The sequence below is a fragment of the Jaculus jaculus genome, chromosome 2, assembly GCF_020740685.1.
Source record: "Jaculus jaculus isolate mJacJac1 chromosome 2, mJacJac1.mat.Y.cur, whole genome shotgun sequence".
NCBI classification, from domain to species: domain Eukaryota; kingdom Metazoa; phylum Chordata; class Mammalia; order Rodentia; family Dipodidae; genus Jaculus; species Jaculus jaculus.
The window spans coordinates 144,270,488-144,295,077 of record NC_059103.1 but is presented as its reverse complement, the minus strand read 5'-3'; the positions used below and the strand labels follow the sequence as shown (position 1 = coordinate 144,295,077).

Sequence of the window (24,590 nt, the reverse complement as noted above, 5' to 3'; positions counted from 1 at the left end):
GATGTAATACAAACTGGATTATTTCCATGTGTAGCCACTTTCCAAGATAGTCCCCAATGATCACTGTACCTGAGTGTTCTCTTATGTTATTCCTTTGCACATTATTCTGTTGTTAGTCTATGGTGACTAGTAGAACATGGTAGAAGATTATTTTTAAAAATTAATTGTGAACTTTGCTGTATGAATATACTGCATATTGGTCATATTCTTCTTGGGTTATATTGTTACTGCTGCTTCTTTTTTCTTGCACTACCTCACCCTTCTCTCTCCCTGTAACCCTGTCCTTATCTTGGGAGAAATCTTCATTGGGTTGCTCCTTCTGAAAGAAGTTAGCTGCCATGTTGTCAGCAGCCTGATGGAGAGGCCCCACTTTACAAGAAATCAAGCCCTTCTGATAGTAGCCAACCAGGACCAGGCCTCTAGCCAACATGAGCCCTCTTGAAAGCAAATCTTCTTTCCCTGGTCAAATTTACAGCTCTAGACCCTTGCTGCACTCATAACTTGACTGCAGTCTCTTGATATTGAGCCAGACCTAGTAGCTTAGGTGCTCCCTCATTTCTGACCCTCACAAACTAACAAAACTAAGTGCTTGTTTCGTAAAGCTACTAAGTTCAGGGTAATTTGTTACTTAATGAAAATATGTCCTTCCTCCTTAAACAGTTGGAGAGCACATAAAGCATGTAAAATATGTAAACAATGTTTTTTAGACATTAGATGACAGGCAGTTTTACCACTTTTGATCCCTGAGAGAAGGGAAACTGATGAGAAAAAGCCCTTCTATTGTGTTGGCTTAGAGAAGAGTCTAGAGGCAGTTTACTGGTAGTCTCGTGGAAATAAGGAACCATAGATAAGAATTTTAGAAGGCCAAGGTGTAGTTAGAAGGTGTGTGGGGGTAGGGGTGGGAAAACCTACACTAAAAGTAAGAAAGCACACCCAAGTGTGCAGGCATTCTGGAGATTTGTGCAGAGTTCTCTTCTGGCCTTTGGCTGAGTTCTGATATGTAGGCACTTGACAGGGCCTGAATGAAGCTGGGGAAGGTAACTACCAGAAAGGAGTAAGAAAAAGAACTTTCACAACTTATACCAAGTTGCCATGTTTCATAGTCTAGAGTGAGAGCTTATAAGACATGGGGCATTAGAAGAGTCCCAGAAGATTCCATATGATACCAGGTAAATTGGGTATTATCAAAACATGATCTAGAGGTTGTAACACAATTCCAACAATGTAAGATTTAGTTATTGTCATCCCTGAGAAATTCAGTGTTGACCCCACTTCTAATAATGGACAAAACTTCCAGATAGAAGGTTAATAAAGAAAGGAGAAGTTTGAATAATTGTATAAACAACTAGACCTAAAAGACATGTCTATAATTACCAGCGATAGCCAAACGTACAATCTTTTTCAGCATACATCAGACATTCTCCACTGGATGTTACACAAGAAAGCAAGTTTCAGTTAACTTGAAGAAATTGAAATCATCTAAAGATTGTTCAACCATAACAGATTAAAGTTAGAAGCTGGTAACAAAAACAGTGAAGAAAATGTACACATACAGCTGATTGTCCATATTTGTGGGTTCATTGTCCATGGATTTGACTAATCATAAATTGAAAACACTTTTGAAAAGTTTCATCTCCACTGGACATGTGCAGACATTTTTTTTGTTATTCTGTAAACAATATGATAACTATATATGTAGCAGTTACATTATATTTGGATTAATTTGGAGATCATTAAAGACTATTATTAAAGGCTGTACATGGACCATATACAACTATTGTGCTATTTTATATATATAAAGGACTTGAGCATCTTTGGATTTTGAGGTATCCTTAGAGGTATCTTGGAACCAGTTGTCCATGGATACTGAGGGATAACTATTGTAGAAACTAACACCTTCTCAAATAAATAATAGATCAAAGAAGAAATCTCAGGGGGAATTAGAAAATACTCATGTATGAAAAAGAGCATTGTATATGACTTCTTTGATACAGTGAAAGTCATGCTTAGAGGAGAAACATTTGCACTTTAAAAAGCATAATCTTTGAGTAATCTGACCTTAAACCTTAATGTGGAAAAGAAACTAGAAAAAGAGGAGTAAATTAAACTCTGAAGTTGTGAGAAGAAATGAAACATTAAGCCAGGTGTGGCTCCTGCCTATAATCCCAGCACTTGGGAAGCTGAGGTTGATTGCTACTAGTTTGAGGCTAGAAAAAAAGAAAAAAAGAGGAGTAAATTAAACTCTGAAGTTGTGAGAAGAAATGAAACATTAAGCCAGGTGTGGCTCCTGCCTATAATCCCAGCACTTGGGAAGCTGAGGTTGATTGCTACTAGTTTGAGGCTAGCCTGGGCTACAGAGTGAGTTCCAGATCAATCTTAGTTAGAAATTCTGCCTCAATAAATAAATAAATAAATAAATAAAAGGGTCAGGAAAGATTTGTAAATATTAGAGATAAATGAAATAGAGACTAGGGAAATAGAGAATTGGTGAAATCAAAAGCAGGTTATTTAAAAAAAATATTTTACTTATTTGAGAGAGGCACAGATAGAGAACGGGTATGCCAGGGCCTCCAGCCACTACAAATGAACTCCAGATGCATGCCACCTTGTGCATCTGGCTTATGTGGGTGCTGGGGAATTGAACCTGGGTCCTTAGTCTTCTCAGGCAAGTCCCTTAACTACTGAGTCATCTATCCGGCCCCAAAACAGGCTATTTGATCAATATATTAAAAACAAACAAACAATGCACGTAACTAAACTAAAAAGTGAAAATAGGTATATTATATTTGATCTTAAAGGAAAAAGGGGCAGTATGATGGCTTATACCAGTACTCCCAGCATTCAGGATGCAGAGCAGGAGGATGGTGAGTGTGAGGCTAGCCTGAGTACATAGGAAGTTCAAGCTAGCCTGTGTTCTTAGTGGTTGTGTGATCCATTCAAAACAAGCAAATAAAAAATCAACCAAGAACTCCCCCCACCACAAAAAATTTCTGAAACTAAGCCAAAAGAAAGAAAGTTTATTCCTTCTTCTCTCCCTTTCCCCTCCCCTCTCTCCCCCTTTCCTCTCTTTCCCTTTCCTCCTTTCTTTTTTCCTTTCTTTCCCTCCCTTCCTCCCTCCCTTCCTCCTTTTCAACCTTTCCTCCCCACCTTCCTCCTTTTCCTTTACTTTCCCTTCCCTCTCTTCCCTTCCTTTCTCATCTTTCCTTCCTTCTTTCCTCCTTATATCCCTCCCTTCTTTCCTTCATTTCCTCCTATCTTCCCTTTCTTTTCTCCCTCTTCTTTCTTCTCCTTCCTTCTTTCTTTCCTTTATTTATTTCTTTCTTCTTCCCTCCCCTTCCTGTCTTTTCAACAGGACTAGGAATAAGAATAACAAGGAAAGCCTTAATTCATCCAACAATCGGTATTTGTTTAAAAATCTAAACCTGGTATCTAAGTAGTGAAAGACAAGGATACTGATTGCATCAGTTATGTTCTTATTGCTGGGACAAAATACCTGACCAGAAGCATCTTAATGAAGGAGAGTTTATTTTCATCTTATAGTTGACAAAGGGAAGCGTATAATGGCAAGGAAAGCATGATAGGAGCTGACAGCCAATGTCAAAAGAGTAGGAAGGAAGTAGAGCAGTTAAAGTTAGCAGGGAGGCTGGGTTGTAATACTTTAAGGCCTGCTCTCAGTGACATACTTCCTCTAGCAAGGCTGTACTTCCTAAAGGTTCTAAAACTTTAGTAAACAGTGTTTATGACCTGGGGATTAACTATCTAAGCCTAAGAGCTATGGGAGACATTTTGCATGCAACTCACATGTCTTATGTCACCATTTTTATTCAAAGTGTTCAGGAAATCATAGACAACAATTATGCAAGGCAAAAAAAGACACCCTCCCCCCGCCCCTGCTTTTGAGGCAGAATCTTGTTCTAGCCTAGGCTGACATGGAACACATTCTATAGCCTAGACTAGCTCTGAACATGGTGGTCCTCCTGCCTTAGCCTTCTGAGTGCTGGGATTAAAGGTGTGAAACACCATGCTTGGTTTAAGGTATGCAGATTTGGAAGAAATAAAACTATATTTGTAGATGACTGTTTCACAAACATTAAGGAGAGAGATAAGCACATCAAATACCACTAAGGCTAATAAGCAAACTGATCATGAATGTAGGTAGAAACTAAACATACCAAAACTGTTGTGTTTCTATATGTCAGCATTGAACAATCTGAATTAAAATCCTATGCAATAATACCCTTAGAGGTTTTTATTACAAATTACTATTATTATTATTACTATTACTGTTTTTGCTTTTTCGAGGTAGGGTCTCACTCTAGCTCAGGCTGACCTAGAAATTACTCTGTGGTCTCAGGGTGGCCTTGAACTCGTGGAGATCCTCCTACCTATGCCTCCTGAGTGCTGGGATTAAAGGAGTGTGCCATCACACCTGGCTTAATAAATATTATTGAAAGCACTTAAAGAAGAGAGAGGTGAGTGGGAGAACCTACTGTATCTGTTAATTGGAAGGATTAATATGATTAAGATAGCGTTATTATCTAAAGCTGTTTACACATTCATTGTAATCTCAGTCAAAATTCTAGTGGACTTTTTTTTTTTTTTTTTTTTTGGTAAAAACAAAACAAAACAAAAAACCCTGATCTTGAAAGCATATATGCTTTCCATAGGCCCAAATAATCAAACAATATTTAAAAAGAGGAAAGCTGGGAAAAACTCATGATTTCTGATTTTAAAATATTCTAAAAAATATTTAATTTTTATTTATTTATTTGACAATGAAAGAGGGGAGAGAGAATGAGAGAGAGAAAGAGAGAGAGGGAGGGAGGGAGGGAGGAAGGAAGGAAGGAAAGAAGGAAGGAAGGAAGGAAGGAAGGAAGGAAGGAAGGAAGGAAGGAAGGAAGGAAGGAAGGGGAGATATGAATGGGCATGTCAGGACCTCCAGCCACTGCAAAAGGACTGCAGATGTGTTGCACCCCCTTGTGCATCTGCATCTGCCTAACATGCGTCTTGTGGAATTGAACCTGAGTCATTTAGCTTTACAGGCAAACAAAGGCCTTAACTGCTAAGCCATCCCTGCAGCCCCTGATTTTAAAATTTACTACAAAGCTATAATAATCAAAACAGTATGACACTTGACAATAAGGATAGATATATATAGACCAATAGAATGAAATTGAGAATTCAAAATGAGCCAGTGTACTTTGCAATGAACTGATTTTTGACAGGGGTGCTAATACTTCAGTAGGGAAAGAATAATCTCACAAGTTATTCTGATACAACTGGAGATAATAATTAGGCCTGTATCTCCACTATATAGAAAATTAACTCAGAATGTATCTGTGCTGTGGTTATGTACCTGCATTTCCTGCTATTCTGTAGGAGTTTCCCTGGAATAGGATTTCAGGGACAGTGTGAGCACCGTCAAAAGAATTTGCCTTAGTTTGGCATGGTGGTGCATGTCTTTAATCCCAGCACTTGGGAGGCAGATGTAGGAGGATTGCTATGAGTTCAAGGTCAGTGTGGGACTACAGAATGTAGATCAGCATGGTCTAGAGTGATAGCCTATAAAACAAAACAAAACAAAACAAAACAAAACAAAACAAAACAAAACAAAACCAAATTTTCTCAAAGACAAATGAAACAGCTCATACTACTAAAATAAAATTCTTGCAAATTAAAATTTATAACTCAATAACTAAAAAGTGTACAAAAGACCTAGTAGAGAGTTCTAAGAAAATTCATAAGGAGCCAAGATGCCCATGAAGAAATGCCTAACTTCACATATTATCAGAGAAATCCAAGGGAAAATGATATACTACTTCATATGCACTGTGATAGCTGGAATCAAAAGACTAATATAATGTTGGTGAAGATTTAGAGTAACTCTCATGTTGATAGTGGAAATTTAAAGGACTCATTCACTGTGAGAAAAAGTTGGGTAACTTCTGAAACTAAAGCATAGAACTGTCATGTATTTTCATCTAGATTCTAGGTATATACTCCAAAAATTGAAAGCAGATATACAGGGGTTGGAGAGATGGCTCAGTGGTTAAAGTGCTTTCCTACAAAGCCAAAGGATCAGGTTTGATTTCCCACAGCCCATGTGTCTGGAGTTCATTTGCAGTGGTTGAATGCCCTGGCACAACTGTTGCTCTCAAATTTAAAAAAAAAAAAAAAAGAAAAGAAAAATAGCCGGTCGTGGTGGTGCACACCTTTAATCCCAGCACTTGGGAGGCAGAGGTAGGAGGATGGCCGTTTGTTCGAGGCCACTCTGAGACTACATATTAAATTCCAGGTCAGCCTGAAGAATGAGATCCTACCCCAAAACAACAACAACAACAAAAAAAATAGATGCACAAAAATATGTATATGCATATTTGTGGGAGACTATTTCAACAGCCAGATAATGGAAACAGACTGAATGTCCATCAGGGATAAATGGATAAACAAACTGTAGTAAGACATTCCACACAATATTATTTGGCTATAAAAATGAAGCTCTGCACTTGTGCCATGGATCAGTGGGTAAAGTGAGGACCTGACTCTAGTGCCCACAGAAAATGTTGGGCATGGTTGTGTGTGCCTATGATCCTGAGACTACCAGGGGCTCAGTCACTGGCTAACAAGTATTGCCAAACTGTGAGCTCTGGGTCCAACAAGAGACCCTGTCTCAAAGAATAAGGTGAAGAATGATTGTTAAAGATCTGATATTGACCTTTGATCTCCACATGCATATACACAAACATGTGCATCTACACACACGTGAATACATATGCGCACATCCCACACACATGCAATAAATGGAGTACTGATGCCAGTTACCATGTGGATGAGTATTGAAACATGGCAAGTGAAATAACTCAGACACAGGAAGTCAGGTATGACTCCATTTCTATAAAATTTCCAGAATAGGTAATTCAGAGGCACACTGAAGATTTGTGGTGGCCGGGGCTTAGGGTAAGGCATGTAGAGCAGCTAAGTACTGAGAATTACTAAATGCTACCATGCTGTTGTTCACTTCAATTACCTTTTTCCAAATATTTATTATTATGGGTGTGTCAGGGCTTCCAGCCACTCCAGATACATACACTACTTTGTACATCTGGTGTTACATGGGTACTAGGGAATTGAACCTGTGTCTTTAGGCATTGTAGGCAGGTGCCTTAACCGTTACTGAGCGATCACTCCGCCCCACTTCAAAAATCTTAATGTGGCATTATATCAGTTTTACTTTGTTAAAAATTAAAATGCTAAGCTGGGCATGGTGGCACACGCCTTTAATCCCAGCACTTGGGAGGCAGAGGTAGGAGGATTGCCGAGAGTTCGAGGCCACCCTGAGACTACATAGTTAATTCCAGGTCAGCCTGGACCAGAGTGACACTCTACTTCGAACCCCCCCACAAAGAAAAAAATTAAAATGCTAGCAATGAAGGAGACATATGAAACACAGACTAGACAGACCAAGAATTTATTTAGTAGACAAAGCTGTACAAGCAGCTGTTATTAATATGTTCTTAATATTCAAGAAAGGAGAGGATACAAGTATGACTTGAAAATACATAGATGGTATAAAAATACAACCAGATGAAACTTCTAGAGATTAAGAATGCAATATCTGAAATTAAAAATAAAATCCTAGGCAGGATGAATAGTAAAGAAGATACTAGAAGAAAAAAGCAAGCTTGACTCTATAAGGTGATTTTTGAGAATGAAGCACCGCACAGCTGTACATCACTGAGGTGTGTGGGCTTGTAGCAGGGATTCTGAGATCAGAGTCCCAGGAGAAGGAGAGGAAAGAAGAAATGATTGACAGTCTTCTATCTTAGTTAAGACTGAACCATAGTTCTGAGTCAACGAACCTAAAATGGAAAAAAATATTGAAGAAGCTGCACCAGTGCACATCATGACTGCTATGTGGAAACTAGGTGCACTCACTGAGCATCTTAAAGACACATTAAAGAGATTTGTTTTCTTATGTCATACCAAAAAAGTGCTCTGGCATCCAATCTCTAGCCCTGAAGAAAGAATAAAGATATGAATGACAATGCAGCATAGAAGCTTCTAGTTGTAAGAAAGTGTAGTGATAGCTTCTAAAATAATGAAAGAAAAATACTTGTTAACCTGCCATATGATTCCAACTGAAAATGTTTTTCAGAAAGGAAGTGACGGGCTGGGGAAATGGCTTAGCGGTTAAAGCGTTTGCCTGCAAAGCCTAAGGACTCCAGTTCAGTTCCCCAGGACCCACATAAGCCAGATGCACAAGGGAACACTGCAGTGGCTGGAGGCCCTGGTGTGCCCATTCTCTTTCTATTTGCCCCTCCCTCTGTCTCTCAAACAAATAATATATAATATATAAAAAAGGAAGTGACTTGTTATGTCTTTTAATTCTTGTGTTGAAATGTACCTCCCCAAATTAATATAACTGTTTTAACTTGTCTAGTTCTATGACCTTAGATATATACATATTGCTCTAATCCCTCATTATCATTCTTCTCTAGACAGTTTTAATATTCTCAAACAGGAATGATGATTAAAAGCTATTGCCTCATTGTCCACCACTGAGCCCCTGACAGCTACCATTCTACTCTTTGTGAATTTGACTACTCAAGTACCTTCATGTAAATATAATTGTATATACTTGTTTTCAAAATTCATGTTATAGCACATATCGGAATTTTTTCCTTTATGAGATTAAGTAATAAATACTCTATTGTATTTATAAACCATATTTTGTTTATTCACCTATTGTTGTATATGATGAAGGGTTACTTATACCTTTGGGTTGTGAATAATTCTGCAGTGAACATGGGGTACAAATGCTGGAGTCCCTATTCGTAGTTCTTTTAGGTATATACCCAGAAATGAAATTGCCACACAATAATTCTGTGTTTGATATTTGTAGGAATTGCTATTCCTATAGATAGTGCATATGATAATGCACAAGGGTTACAATTCCGCCATATTCTCAGGAGTACTAATTTTTTATCTTTTTAAAAACTAATAGCTACCTTAATGAGTTAAAGAAGTAGCTCAGGCCAGAGAACAGTATCAATATCCTTTGTCACTAATCATCCACATAGTTCCTTGAGATGGGCTCTCTCCTTCAACCAAGAGCTGCTGCAGTCCCTGATCCTTTATCAACTAGAGTTAGAGATGGATGTGTGTGGCCATACCCAGCTTTTTTTTTTTTTTTTTTTAAATAAATTTGGTCAGGCCTGGTGGCACACGCCTTTATTATTATTTATTTGAGAGCGACAGAGAGAGAGAGAAAGACGCAGAGAGCGAGAGAGAGAATGGGTGCACTAGGGCTTCCAGCCACTGCAAACAAACTCCAGATGCGTGCGCCCCCTTGTACATCTGGCTAACGTGGGTTCTGGGGAATCGAGCCTCGAACTGGGGTCCTTAGGCTTCATAGGCAAGCACTTAACCGCTAAGCCAACTCTCCAGCCCAATACCCAGCTTTTTACATGGGCTCTGGAGGATTTGAACTTGGAGGTCTTAGATTGTAGAGGGACTCATGCTTGAGGGGCAGTGCTTTTAACTGCTGGCCCATCTCCACAGTCCTTCTTTGCCTACTTTATATTGGGCTGTTTAGTTTTTGTTGTTGAGACATAAAATTCTTAATATATTCTGGCTATTCATCCCTGAATCCCTGATAAGATACATGATTAACTGAAGAAATAGCCTTTTTTTGAGGTAAGGTCTCGCTCTAACTCAGGCTGACCTGGAATTCATTAATCTCAGGCTGGCCTCAAACTCATGGCAGTTCTCCTACCTCGTCTTACTGAATGCTTGGATTAAAGGCGTGTATCACCACACCCAGCAAGAAATAGCTTTTAAAAACAAGCAGAGTCTGAGAGAATTTATTTTCAGCTGACGTGCACTATATGGAGTCATAAAGGAAGTTTTTTAAGTAAAAGGAAAATCTGGCTATGAGACATTTTCTTTATTTCAATCTCTTGATACAACACTTCTCTAGAAAAAAAAAGAACATTCAGGGAAACAGTAGCTTTTAAGATGTTGGACTCAGGCCATGAAGATCACTGATCCCTGAGAGCGCTATGGCTTGAACATGGCTCCCAGAGTTAATGTGCTAGAGGTGTTGCTCAGCTTTAGAGTGCTTGACTAGCATTCATAAGACCTTGGATTCAATTCTTACTGCTGTAATAAACAACAACAACACCCCCCCCACTATTCCATTTATAAAACAATCCCTATTCCAATTATAACTGTTTTCCAAAACAGATACAAGCTGGGTATAGTGACTCATGTCTGTAATCTCAGCACTCTTTAGGCCGAGGTAAGGAAGATTCCCGTGCGTTCCAAGTCAACTGAGCTATAATATGTGACCTTGTCTCAAAAAACAGGGCTGGAGAGATGGATTAGCAGTTAAGACACTTGACTGCAAAGCCACAGGACCCATGTTTGATTCTCCAGGACCCATATAAGGCAGATGCACAAAGTGTCACATGTATCTGGAGTTTGTTTGCAATGGCTGGAGGCCCTGGTATGTCCATTCTCTGTCTATCTCCCTCTTCCTCTCTCTCAGAGGAATCTCACAGGATTCTCAGGGGAATCTCATCATCTCAATCAGAAATTGTGAGAGAGTAACCTCTCAGTAACACATAACCAGTAGGCAGAAAGTCACCAGAGGTAAGGTTGACTTAAATAATGCTATTACCTAACTTGATCTGATTACATTCTTTTCACAGACAAAAGAATATAGTTGATACATAACATTTACCAAAATGAACTATTGTAGGCTATAAAAAGTTCATAGTTCAAGCCGAGGGTGGTGGCACACACCTTTAATCCCAGCATTTGGGAGGCAGAGGTAGGAGGATCGCTGTGAATTCAAGGCCACCCTGAGACTTCATAGTGAATCATAGGTCAGCCTGGGCCAGAGCGAAACCCTGCCTCGAAAAACCAAAAAGAAAAAAAAAAAAAAAAGGTTCATAGTTCAACAAAAGGACCCACATCATAAATGAATATTCTCTGATTACTGTAGAATTAGAAGTTAATGACAGAAAGATCCCTTGAAAACTGCCCAATAGCCAAGCGTGGTGGCAGAAGCCTGTAATCCTAGAATTTGTAAGGCTGAGGCAGAAGGATTGCAAGTCTGAGGTCACCTTGGGCTGCATAGTGAGACCTTGTCTCTAAGTACATTAGTAAATAAAAGTAAATAAGAATCCCAGATACTTGGAAATTAAATAATATCCATGATTAAAAAGGAAGGAATGAAGAGGGACATTACAATTATTGTAAACTGAATGATAATAATAATATGACATATTAGAAAATGTTGCTGAAACAGTACATGGAGGGAAACTTACAACCCCAAACTGTGTATGAGAAGGATCTCAAAAAACCTTAAGACACTAGTCAAGAAATAGCAAGTTAATCAAGGATGCAAAAAGAAAATAGATAACTGTATGCATTAAAGGAATACAAATTATATTAAAAAATCTTCCCTCAAAGAAAACTGAAGGTCAGATCCTTCCTTCCTTCCTTCCTTCTTTGTTTTCAAGGTAGGGTCTTGCTCTAGCCCAGGGTGACCTGGAATTCACTGTGTAGTCTCAGGGTGGCTTGAACGAACACACAGTAATCATCCTATCTTTGCCTCCTGAGTGCTGGGATTAAAGACATGTGCCACTATGCCTGGCTCCTAGGTAAATTCTTTTTTTTGGTTTTCCAAGGTAGGGTCTCACTCTAGTCCAGGCTGACCTGCAATTCTCAGGTGTCCTTGAACTCATGGCGATCCTCCTACCTCTGCCCCCAGAGAGCTGGGATTGAGGGCGTGCACTACCATGCCCGGCCCAGATAAATTCTTGACCAGTTATAACAAACATTTTTTGGCTCTTACTATTTCTTTACTCTTATGTAGTTCTGTCTTAAGTTTTTTTTATGAAAACATGTATAAAACAAGCAGTATAAGGAAGCTCCAGGAAAGCTTAGAGAGTTATGAGATGGGCATTTGTGTTTGATGTACATCCCTGCCAGTTCCCCCTCCATAGACTCATGTGTGATTGACTTGCTTTAGGTGGTGCTGTTGCAGTTAGGTGGCACTAGGAGTGCTACACCACCAAAGAGTAAGAGGCAAGGTCCTGGGTTTGATTCCCAACCCAGACGTGGAGAGGAGAAGGAAGGAAAGTTTAAGACATAAATATTTCAGAATACATAATATTTAAGGAAAAATATCAATTTAAAAACATTGATGCTCAGGGAATATTTTTTCAAGATTTTATGGTGTGAGAGCCAGAGTCATAATAAGAAAACTATAGGCTAATTCTCATAAATATGATTGCAAAAATCTGAACAAAGCTTTCGTAAGTCTGATCCAGTAGTAGTGACCGAGGTGGTCTACATGGGAATGTTCAACTACTTAGTGATGAAAATCTGTCTGTTGAAAAGGCCATTGCAGTAGTTAGAATGAATCCCTGTTGAGACAGGTACTCAAGGTGATTATAGTGGAATGGTGATGCATCTTAATTGTTGAGTCATTGTCCTAGGACGAACAAGCAAAAGGTCCTGGCTTTGATCCCCAACCAGTTAGACCAAGGTGTTTGAGTTGGGTTTAACTGCTCCTACCCTAGATATTGCAGTCTGCTCCTACCCTAGATGTTGCAATCAGGTTCACATTGCTGGTAGAAATCACCCAACCAAATGCAGCTTGTGGGAAAAAAAAAGATTTATTTTGGTTTACAGGCTTGAGGGGAAGCTCCACAATGGCAGGGGAAAATGATGGCATGAGCAGAGGGTGGACATCACCCCCTGGCCCACATAAAGAGGACAATAGGAACAAGAGAGTGTGCCAAACACTTGGAAGGGGAAATAGGCTATAACACCATAAGCCCACCCCCAACAATACACTCCCTCCAGGAGGCTTTAATTCCCAAATCTCTATCAGCTGGGAACCTAGTATTTAGAACACCTAAGTTTATGGGGGACACCTGAATCAAACCATCACATTCTAACCCTGGCCCCCATAAACTGATAACCTATGCATGATGTAAAATGCAATACATTCATCCAGCTTTAAAAGTCCCCATAGTTTTTTCTTTTTAATCAATTCCAATGATATTTATACTTCCCCACAGTCAGATCTTTTAACTGAGCTATAATATCAAAATATGGCCCCCCAAAACCCATAATGGCACAGAATAAAATTCACATTGCAAAAAATGGCATTGGGCATAGTGAAGAAATACCCAAGCAATACATGATTTAAACAGGGCAAACACCAAACTCTGTAGCTCCAAGTCCAACAACTCTAGCCAGTGACAGGTCTCCAAGTCTGATAATTCTAACCAGCAACTAGTCTCTAGAGTTCCAATTCTACCCCTCCAGCTAGGCTACTCACAGCCCTGGAAAATTTCATCTGGGGCTGGCAGCTCTCCTTAGCAGCCATCTTGTGGTCCCAGCAACTCCACTGGGTCTCCACTGCAATCCATGGTTCAACCTCATGGCTCCAAGGGGTCTGTATGCAGGCATCCAGCAAATCTGCTTCACACTGCCCATGGCCATTTCCAAAACACAAGACTGTGTTGCAAACTCAATGACCCTCTCTTTCCGGTACTTCTTATACTCCTCAATACCAGGTAGGGTGCCAATTTGTTAATCCATGGGATTAAAGCAGACTTTGAAGAACAGGGCACTCCTTGAGCACTCAGGCCTCTTCAAAAGAGTCTACATTCTTCCTATTGCCCCACTACAGGTCAACTGGCCCAATCTCAAAAGTTGTAATCTCTCAATTATAGCTGAACAGGCAGCAGTTTACCCAAAGATTTTTCTTTCTGTGCCATATTCCTCTGCTCACACTAGTTCATTTCTATGCAAAGTCATCCTGCACAGCTTCTCAGGACACAGGCACAACAGCAAGCTTCTCACACAAACTGCTAACCTAGCCCAGTCCAGACACAGCTCTTTCACACCCTCATAAGCCAAACTGCACAATCCATAGTTCTAACTGTATTCAGTCCTTTCAACTCTGACCAGAATAGTCCATCAAGGTGTACTTACAGCAAGGCAAGGCATCTCTTAGGCCAAGGTTTCAAATCCTTCCACATTCCTCTTGAAAATCAGCTCCAGAAGGCCAAAGCCACACAGTCAGGTGTCTAGCAGCAACCCCACTCTTGGTACCACTTTACTGTTGCAGTCAGGTTCACATTGCTGGTAGAAATCACCCAACCAAGAGAAGCTTGTGGGATAAAAGAGGTTTATTTTGGCTTACAGGCTCGAGGGGAAGCTCCACAATGGCAGGGGAAAATGATGGCATGAGCAGATGGTGGACATCACCCCCTTGCCCACATATGGTACACAACAGGAACAGGAGAATGTGCCAAACACTGGCAAGGGGAAGCTGGCTATAACAACCATAAGCCCCTCCCTCCCAACAATACACTCCCTCCAGGAGATGTTAGTTCCCAATCCATCAGCTGGGAGCCTAGCATTCAGAACATCTAAGTTTATGGGGGACACCTGAATTAAACCACCACACTACATAAGAGTGTGAAGGTAGTTCTTGAAGGTACTTACAAATGCAATTGCATAAAAATGCTTTGAGATGAAGTTTGGAGCTGTGTCTGTTTCCTTATGTTCCCTGGCTGTGGCGTGACCTAGGCCTCAGATCCTGCCTCCTTGTGGACAAGCAAGTTAGGGTTTGGCTGCAGAATCTAAGAGTAATCCAGCATGGATACTCTTATCACTTATTGATCAGAATAATGGAGAAGCAGACACCTGTGTGGCTCCTAAGGCTAGGCTAATGCTGGGGTCAGTCCAACCAAAGCCTTAATGGGAGATCTCAGGTCTCAACATCCGGTGTTGGCAAAATGTTCAATGTTCCACAGGTTTACCTAACACTGCCCGGAAGGCTTTGGGAACTGTCAGCAGAGCTACAGAAAAGTCAGTGAAGCCCAACGGACCCCAAACAAAAATGACCAATTTTTATTGTGCAAAAGCAAAAAGCTGTGTTCCTGCTTCCAGTGACACGTATCTAGAAATAGAAGTCTTTTCCTTCCATCCTTTAGATTTTGAGAGTCTTGACCTCCCTGAAGAGCAACAGATTGCACATCTCCCTTTGAATGGAGTGCCTCTCATGATCTTGGAAGAGGAGAAGGACTGCACTTCACCCACTTCGCCCTTGAAGATGTGGTCTCCCTGGGAATCTAAGCTGGGCAAAGTCTCCTTCAAGGGTTTTGTTGGCCCTGGATATTGGATTTCTACATGTTAGTTATAATGTAGATATTTAACATTTCTTCTTTAACAGCTTGTGTATGTTGTAGTAATAAAATATTTCTTCATTTAAGTGCTTTTTGAATTTATTTTGGAGAGAATGCCTTTAATAATATTTGAGTGTTGTCTGATAAAGGGGTTGTGTGATGAAACTATGTGGAACTGCAGTGCTGGCACCTGCTCGTTCTATTCATGTAGACCCTGGATTTGAAGTGAAGGGATTTAAAAAGAAATTCTTGGAACAATCCTGAATAAAATAACATATGGTGGGACAGCTAGTATCCAGATGATGGAGAGTTGTGCAGCTTGCTTTGGTGTTTGCTGTTTGATTTCCACATTGCTGAGCGATAGTAACCTCTGGACTGATGGAAGTCCTGTCTCAAAGAGAAAGACACTAATGTTTTTGCATCACTTCTGATACAGACCTCTACATCAGCTAGATTCTTATTCATGGACATTATTCCTGACCAGTCAATGAAATGAAGATGCATTTCCATAAATTTCTAAGTCTCCTTTCTTAAGGTGATATAAACATGAAAACATATGCTGGCCAGTGTTTGATACTCTGGTTTAAATTCCTGGAAAAAATAGAGTGTGACATTTCAAATGAAGATATGGACATCTTTGATGTAGATGCTCACAGTTTTGACCACAAATGGAAATAAGTACCAGGTCAAAGTGGACAAGACAAAGCCTTCATCTGTTTCTGTAGCTGTCCCTCAGGTGGTGGTGGAATTGTGTTTCCCAACAAATACTGGTAAATTGGGTCCTGAATGCAAGCTTACTAATAGCCAGGTCGAAGAACACACCTCTGATACCTTTGAGGATTTGGGATGAAGTTCTACCTCAATCATACGAATTCTTGGCAATGTATTTGAATGTTGTTCTTTAGTGAGGCTTGATGTTATGCTGTTTAATGTAAATTTTGATTTTGAAAGGCATTTATATAACTGTGCAGCTTTCAGAGCTCAACAAAAGTTTGAAACAAATATTGAGGTCAGTGACCAAATGCCAGAGAATTCTAGAGCTTTAGCATTTGATGACATTGTTATTTTGTTACTTCTAATGTATATAAACCGTAGAGACACTGTATTTTGGGTCAGTTTAGATAATTTTTATAATGGGGTGGATTATATAACTTATAATTGAATATGTAGTATTATAAATGATTGCTGAGTATTAATATTTTTAAAAATTATTTATTTATTTATTTATTTATTTATTTATTTATTTATTTATTTATTTATTTGAGAACGACAGACACAGAGAGAAAGACAGATAGAGGAAGAGAGAGAGAATGGGCGTGCCAGGGCTTCCAGCCTCTGCAAACGAACTCCAGACGCGTGCGCCCCCTTGTGCATCTGGCTAACGTGGGACCTGGGGAACCGAGCCTCGAACCGGGGTCCTTAGGCTTCACAGGCAAGCGCTTAACCGCTAAGCCATCTATCCTGCCCTGAGTATTAATATTATTAATCAGTAAGCACAAATAAAGTATGGTCATACTCTATTTAAAAAGAAATGTATTTCACTTGATTTTTTTGAAGAGAAAAATTATTAACTAAGGCTTAATATACTGTGTCTATCAAAAATACTGCATAGTGTATTTAACTTAGTATCTTTTTTTAAACTTTAAAAATATTTAATTTATTTATTTGAGGGAGAGAGAGAAGGGCAGAGAGAGAGACAGAGGGAGAGAATGAGTGAGCCAGGGTCTCTAGCACTGCAAATGACCTCCAGACAACATGTGCCACTTGTGCATCTGGCTTATGTTGGTCCTGGGGAATCAAACCTGCATCCTTAGGCTTTACAGACAAGTGCCTTAATTGCTAAGCCATCTCTTCAGCCCTTTTAAACTTTACTACTTATTTGACAGAGAAAGAGAGAGAGGGAGAGAGAGAGAAAGAGAAAATGGATACTCCAGGCCCTCCAGCTATTGTAAACAAACTCCAGATGTATGTGCCCTCTTGTGCATCTGGCTAACGTGGGTCTTGGGGAATTGAACCTGGGTTCTTTGGCTTTGCAAGCAAACACTTTAACCACTAAGCCATTTCCCCAGTCCCCTTTTAAACTTTTAAAAATATTTGTGTGTGTGTGTGTGTGTGTGTGTGTGTGTGTGTGTGCACGTGCGTGCATGTGTGCAAGCGCAAGGGCCTCTAGCCACTCCAAATGAGCTCCAGATGCATGCGCCATCTTGTGCATCCAGCTTTATGTGGGTACTGGCAAATTGAACCTGGGTCTTTTGGCTTTGTAGACAAGCACCTTAATTGCTAAGCCATTTCTCCAGCCCTAACTTACTATCTTAAACATCATTGAGTTCTGCATGCAGTGTTTGGGAGCTAGTTCCTCTGGAAAAGCTGCACTTAAAATTTAAGTTTAAGCTCTACCAACTGAGATAGCTGAGACACTACATTTTAAATTTTAAATAGAATGTAGTTATTTTAATTTTGCTACTAGGATCAACAAGAGGGACTGTAACAGGAGACACTCTTCCCCTTATTTCCTATCTCTTATCTCTTTTTTGAGACAAGGTCTCACTAATTATATCTGACTGCACTTGAACTTGCTGTGTTCCACCTGCCTCTGCCTCCTGAGTATTGGGATTAAGGTTGTGTGCCACCACACCTGGCTGACATGAGACTTGACAAAAGCTTCTCTTACAGGCATTTGTTTTAGCTGTTGGGAGTACATGGTGAGTTTGCCTATCCCAGAAAAGTTGCTGATTTTAACCTCTCAAAGCAGGAGCACTTACTTTCAGGGTGACATCTTGTGCATGTTTTACTTTGAAATAGAGATCTTTTCATCCTGAAAGTGCTCTTCTCTTCTCTTTCTTTTCTTTCAAGGTAGGGTCTCACTCTAGCTCAGGCTGACCTGGAATTCACTATGTAGTCTCAGGGTGGCTTTGAACTTAGGGTGCTCCTCCTACCTCTGCCTCTTGAGTGCTAGGGCTAAAGGCGTGCTCCACCATAACTGGTTGAAAGTGCCCTTTTCTAATAGAAGAGACATGCTTGGCATTGAGGTACAGAATTCAAAATTGACGCAAGTGAGAGAGCCAAAGATTTTAATGTATACTTGAAAACATTAAGCAAAAAAGTAGCAATGTATGATTGGGTTTCAAGTTACTGAGTTTTAGGAATAATAGGTTTGGTCACCCCTGAAAAATTTTTTTGGTTCACTTTTTAATGGGGCTGGGGAGGGAAGGAAAATTGGTATGCTAGGGCCTCCAGCTGCTGCAGTCAAACTCCAGATGCATGTGCCACCTTTGTGACCTTGTATGCTTTCATCACCTTATGTGTTTGGCTTACATGGGACCTGGAGAGTCGAATATGTGTCCTTAGGCTTTGCAGGCAAGCGCTTTAACTGCTAAGCCATCTCTTCAGCCCTGGTTTATTTTGTTAAAATTTTTATTTATTTATTTATTTATTTATGAGAGTATGAAAGAGGCAGACCCCTCCATACACCCACCCACACCCCTCCGAGATTGAGAGAGAGAGAGAGAGAGAGAGAGAGAGAGAGAGGGAGGGAGGGAGGGAGGGAGTTGGAGAGAGAGAATATGAATATGGGTGCGCCAGGGCCTCTAGCCACTGCAAATGAACTCTAGACACATGCCCACTTTGTGCATATGGCTTATGTGGGTCCTGGGGAATCAAACTGAGGTCCTTTGGCTTTGCAGGCAAACACTTTAACTGCTAAACCATCCCTCTGGTTCATTTTTTAAATGAAAAATTATAAGCAATAAGGTTTAATTATTTAAACTTGAATTTTCAGCTATATAATTCACATAATTCCTGATTTCAACTTTTACCAAACTAGGAATTGATATTAACTTTTGTTAATCTTTTAATTAGCATTATTAGAAAAAACTTCACTAGCTTACTGTATATTTACTGTGAACACTGAAAATGAAGTTAGGAACAAGTCAAGAGATAATGATGCAGAGAACAGTCCACTCCTACCAAACCAGATATATCCAGAGACACAGAGGCTCCCAAGACCTCATCACTGAAGCAGACCTAAAATGAACCCTACATGGCTCAGGGAAATTTGTGGAAGAGGGGGCAGAAGTTAGGAGTCACATGTTGGGTCATGGTACACAGAGACATTTCCTCCTACCCATAACTGAGGGCTAACTCCACAGTGTATGACCCATATACCCCAACAAGAAGGGTCCCTTTGGAGGGGGGGACAGGGAGGAGGATAACAATGGTACCAACTTGATTGTATTCACTGAGTATGAAACTAATTAATAATAATAATAAAGACATGAAACAAAAGAGATATGCTGGTCAGCATTTGCCTCATGTTTCTGGCCAGTGACATCAAGCAAGACTGGGCATTCAGATTGGAAAGGAAGGAATAAAGATGTCTTTATTCATAAGTATGTGGAAAATATGATAGAATTCTACTAGAGCTAATGAGTATGTACAGTAAGGTTGCAGGATATAAGCAATATGTAGAAACCAATTGTTTCTAAAGTATACTAGGAAGGAACCCGAAACTAAAGTTACAGGAGCATTTTCAGGAGTATGTATGTATGTATGTATGTATGTATGTATGTATGTATGAATCTATCTATTTTTTGTCAAGTATGTATCTGGTCAGTGATGTTTATCTAGAAAACTTACAGATTTAACAAGAAAAAGAATTTTTATTGACTTAAAAAAGCCAGACTGCAAAATAAACCTTGAAACTGTTTCCAGGTCATTTCTGGCAGGGCCTAGGGATGGAAATAGACTGTTCTGTAGAGATAGTTGGTAGTTGCTATAATGGGTTGGTACATTACGATTATACTATCAATAGCTCTGGTTGGCATATAGCTACTTTTAGAACATCTGCTACTATGAGCTCCGGTTTGGAAATTTTTTGGTGGTATAGTGAATTCTGATTCCATTTCCTTCCATTCATTCTACATTCTGTTCATGGTCTACTTGGATATATCAGATGTAGTGGGTTCAAATCCAGGGGCTTTGTGCTTTATAGACATCTGCTCTGTCACTAAGCTGCATCCCAAGCCCCTACCCCCCTGAGGTAGTACTTGCCCTGCTTTTGCTTATTATTATTATTATTTTATTTATTTATTTTTTGTTTTCCAAGATAGGGTCTCACTCTGGTCCAGGCTGACCTGGAATTCACTATGTATTCTCAGGGTAGCCTTGAACTCACAGCAATCCTTCTACCTCTGCCTCCCGAATGCTGGGATTAAAGGCATGTGCTACCATGCCTGGCTGCTTTTGCTTATTATTGTTATTTTTAATGCTTTTTAACATTCAGTAAGCTGGTCTGTTTCTTGCACTTGAGTGTTTCATGTTATGGTAAGTATGAACCAAAATTGGTTATAGACTCAGCTCACCAAATAGTACTTGACTTTGTGAATAGAAGATGCTTTTTTTTTTTTTCCTCAAGGTAGAGTCTCACTCTAGTTCAGGCTGACCTGGAATTCACCATGTGGCCTCGATCTCTCTGTATTCCTCCCTCCTACCTCTGCCTCCTGAGTGCTGGGATTAAAGGTGTACATCACCACGCCCAGCAAAGATGCATTTTCTTTAAAAAAATTATTTATTTGAGAGAGAGAAAGAAAGAGGCAGATTGAGATAGAGGGAGAAAGAGAGAGAGAGAATGGGCATGTCAAGGCCTTCAGCTGCTGCAAATAAACTCCAGACACATGTGCCACCTGTGCATCTGGCTTATGTGGGTCCTGGGGAATCAAGCGTGGGTCCCTTGGCTTTGCAGGCAAGCACCTTAACCGCTAAGCCATCTCTCCAGCCCAAGAACATGCATTTTGTAGAATTCTTCTTTGCACTATCCACAGTGCATTTCATGAAATGCAGGTTTTATGTGATCTCTTGACTTTCATCTTTTTATGCTGTTCCCCAAAGAAATAATGATTAGTTTTGTTGCTTTCGTTTGGAAAATACGTGTAATGATTTATTTTTAAAAATCGGTGTTAACTATATTGTTCTATGACTGGTTGCTTGGATTGTCCTTTTTGCTTATACTTTATCAGATATTTATGTAGTTCTTCTAAGATACTTTGTTGATGGATGTTGTGGCACATGCCAGATCTTGGGAGGTGGAGACAGGAGGCTTAGGGGTTCAAGGTTATCTATCCTTGACTGCATAGTGAATTTTTAAAAAATATTTTTTGTTCATTTTTATTTATTTATTTGAGAGTAATAGAGAGAGAGAGAAAGACAGATAGAGAATGGGCACGCCAAGGCTTCCAGCCACTGCAGACGAACTTCAGATATGTGTGCTCTCTTGTGCATCTGGCTAACGTGGGTCCTGGGGAATTGAGCCTCGAACTGGGGTCCTTAGGCTTCACAGGCAGGCACTTAACTGCTAAGCCATCTCTCCAGCCCTGCATAGTGAATTTAAGGCCAGCCTGTATTACATAAGACTGTCTCAGAAAGCTAGCTCCTCCCAAAACAATGGTCTTTTAGTTAAAATGTTCAGAGTCAAGGCATTATACCAAATTATTGTCCTATTATGTGTTTTAGATATTTAAAAGAAAATTCTATTTTGTGCATTAAACATTATCATAGAAAATTTGTAGGTGAAATTCTTAAACTTAGCTATTTCTAATTGTTCTATCTCTGCATGTTATGGTTGTAGTTCAAGCACAAACTAATCCATTGCATGTTTTATGCTTAGGTTTTGAATTTTTTGGCACTGATTAAAGCAAGATGAAAGAAAAACTACAGAGTAGTGTCTATAAATGTGATGAAGAAAGAAACAGGATAAAGTAATTTAATATAATACTTTAATAGAGTCTGAGCTATATACCTTATGTTTGTACTCTAGCTTAATAAATCAGAGCATATAGCTTAAACTTTAAAAAATATTTATTTATTTACTTGAGAGAGGAGAGAGAATCAGCATGCCATGACCTGTTGCCCTGCAACAAACTCTAGATGCATAGGCTATTTTGTGCATCTGCCTTTACATGTATACTAGGGAATTAAACCGAGCCATCAGGCTTTGCAGCAGGTGCCTTTAACCACTGAACCATCTCTCCAGCCCAACAGCTTAAACTTTAACCTCAGATAATACTGTGACTTAAGTAGGTTTCCTCCTTTTTCTCATCTTCTTTTCTTTTTTCTCTTTTCCTTTCCCTTCCCTTCTTCTCCCCTCCCCTCCACTCCGCTCCTCCTGTTGTTGTTCTTCTCACTTTTGGCATGACCTCACTGTGTTGCCTAGTTGGTCCTGAAGTCCTGGGCTCAAGTGATCACCCACCTCAGTCTGCCAAGTAGCTAAAGTGCAGGCATGTACCACCCAGCAGTGGGACAGGCTTCCTTACCTTCATTTTACATAAGCAATTGACAGTTTAATGAGGTTAAACATTAAGACCTTAAAGGTTAGGGAAGAAAGTCTAAAGATATAAAAGAGGAAAGATTGGCAACTGTGTTGTATAAAATAGTAATAAAAACAGAACTGGAGTAAATGACCTATAGTGTAAAACATTTAGCTTTACTAGTAATTTTGGGAAATAAAGTAGGCAAATATCAGATTACAAAATATTAATACCTGATGATACTACATATTTTCAAACTGGATAGTTCTCATGCATTACGGTAAGGATGTGTGGCATAAGCATTCTGAGAGCCGTTTGGCAACATGTTCTTTTGAGAGTAAAGATTGGTAACATTCTAAATGTCTCAGTACAGTAATGGATGAAAACATATGACAGTATTATAGAAATTCTGTACAGTTAAAGATATTCACTAGATCATCAAACTCTAATGTATGATTTATAATGCAGTTATGTGAATAGAAACCAAATAAATCAAGACTGTATTTTCTCATGAATATTCATGTATGTTTATAAATGTGTATAATAGTATACTAGAGCAGTATGTTCTGAATTCAATTAGTAGTAATCTGATAAAGAGAAAAGGAACTTAAATGTAATACTGTTGTTTTTTATGTAGTAAAGAGAAAAGATTGATAACTATAATAAAATAAAGTTGAAAGCAAATGTGGAAAATGCTAAGTTTTAGTTCTGGGCAATGGACATGTGGGCATTTGTTAAACTATAATTTTCTGCTTCTTTTTATTGTTGCTTTTGAGACAGGGTCCTACTGTGTAGCCCAGGCTGACCTAGACCTTGAAATCCTACTGTCTCAACCTTCCTAGTGCTGAGCTTACATGCATGCACCACCACATTTTCATACTATTATTCCTGTCTTGCTTTCAAAATTTCCTTTAAACAGAATAAAATCAAATTGAACACAACAAAAGGAGGTTTAATTTGCTTAGGGTCACCAGAGATACTCAGAAAACTGATATTTACTCTCAGGACTTGATTCCTAAGTTTAGAATGCTTTCTATTACTATACTGTTTCAAAATGGGAAGGAGAAAAATTTAAGAGCAAAGATAGAATTTGTAGTGGGGATGCGCTCAGTTGATAGTACTTGCCTAGCATACATGAAGCTGTGGATGAGCACTGCATGAACTGAGCTTGGTGATGCATGCCTGCAATCTCAGCACTCAGGTGCTAGAGGCAGGAGGAGCAGGAGTTCAAGGGCATCCTTGGCTGTATATCAAGTTTGAGTTCAAGGCTAGCCTGGGATACATGAGACCCTGTCTCACAACAAAAGAAAGTTAGACAAAATTTAATTTCATATTAATAATAATCAAGAGACTTATCTTTTGGCCATAAAATTTTTTGAGAGGAAAAAAGTTATAAAGATAATATAATTTATTTTATGATCTTTAAGTATGCTGTTATATTTATGCATAGAGAGCAATTTAGGTTCTTAAGAAAAAAGATACCTTAGTTTATGATTCAGAATTGCTACATTCTTCTGTTGCATGTAATGGAGGACATTAGATGAATCAAAATTTTAAATATAAATTCATCAGAATAATTCAGATATATCATCTGACTTCAGTCTAAAAGAGTCACTAGATTTTCTTCCACTTTGTAAAGTCATTCTTGACAAAAACTTTACAGCTTTTTATTTACAGCTTCTCTCCACGATAAAATGGCAAACCCCAAAGAGAAAACTCCAATGTGTCTGGTAAATGAGTTAGCCCGTTTCAATAGCATCCAACCCCAGTATAAACTTCTGAGTGAAAGCGGGCCTGCTCATTCGAAGGTAAGGTCATAAAGAGAGGTGGTGAGACATGCTTACCAAACTATCAGACTTAACATGTCAGGTGTTAATTGTGCACTATTTTTTTTTGGAATGGGGGTGGTGGTGGATGGCCTGAAGGTTTTTAGTTTTTATTAGTAATATTTTGAAGTTTGTAAACAATTTTGTAACTTACTGTGGTTTATAAAATATTCAGATACAGTACTTCACATAACTGTAACAAACTCACATGAGATACAGCTTTTTTAAAAAATTATTTATTTATT

At 39.3% G+C, this 24,590-nt stretch overlaps 1 protein-coding gene across 11 annotated transcripts in view; it reads left to right on the top strand.

Annotated features, from left to right (window-relative positions):
• Window positions 1–24,590, top strand: part of Stau2 (staufen double-stranded RNA binding protein 2) — a 326,027-nt gene that overhangs the window by 29,680 nt on the left and 271,757 nt on the right. For 4 of the 11 annotated variants that reach the window (XM_045143105.1, XM_045143107.1, XM_045143110.1 and 1 more), the window contains 2 exons: window positions 15,027–15,224; window positions 24,197–24,327. The exons of 4 other annotated variants lie outside the window; for them this stretch is intronic. In XM_045143105.1, coding sequence (XP_044999040.1) covers window positions 15,095–15,224; window positions 24,197–24,327 — 261 coding nt within the window. In that variant the 5' untranslated portion in view covers window positions 15,027–15,094. Of the gene's footprint in view, window positions 1–15,026; window positions 15,225–24,182; window positions 24,328–24,590 lie in introns of those variants that run through there. 3 more of the 11 variants (XM_045143108.1, XM_045143109.1, XM_045143116.1) reach the window with 3 other exon arrangements.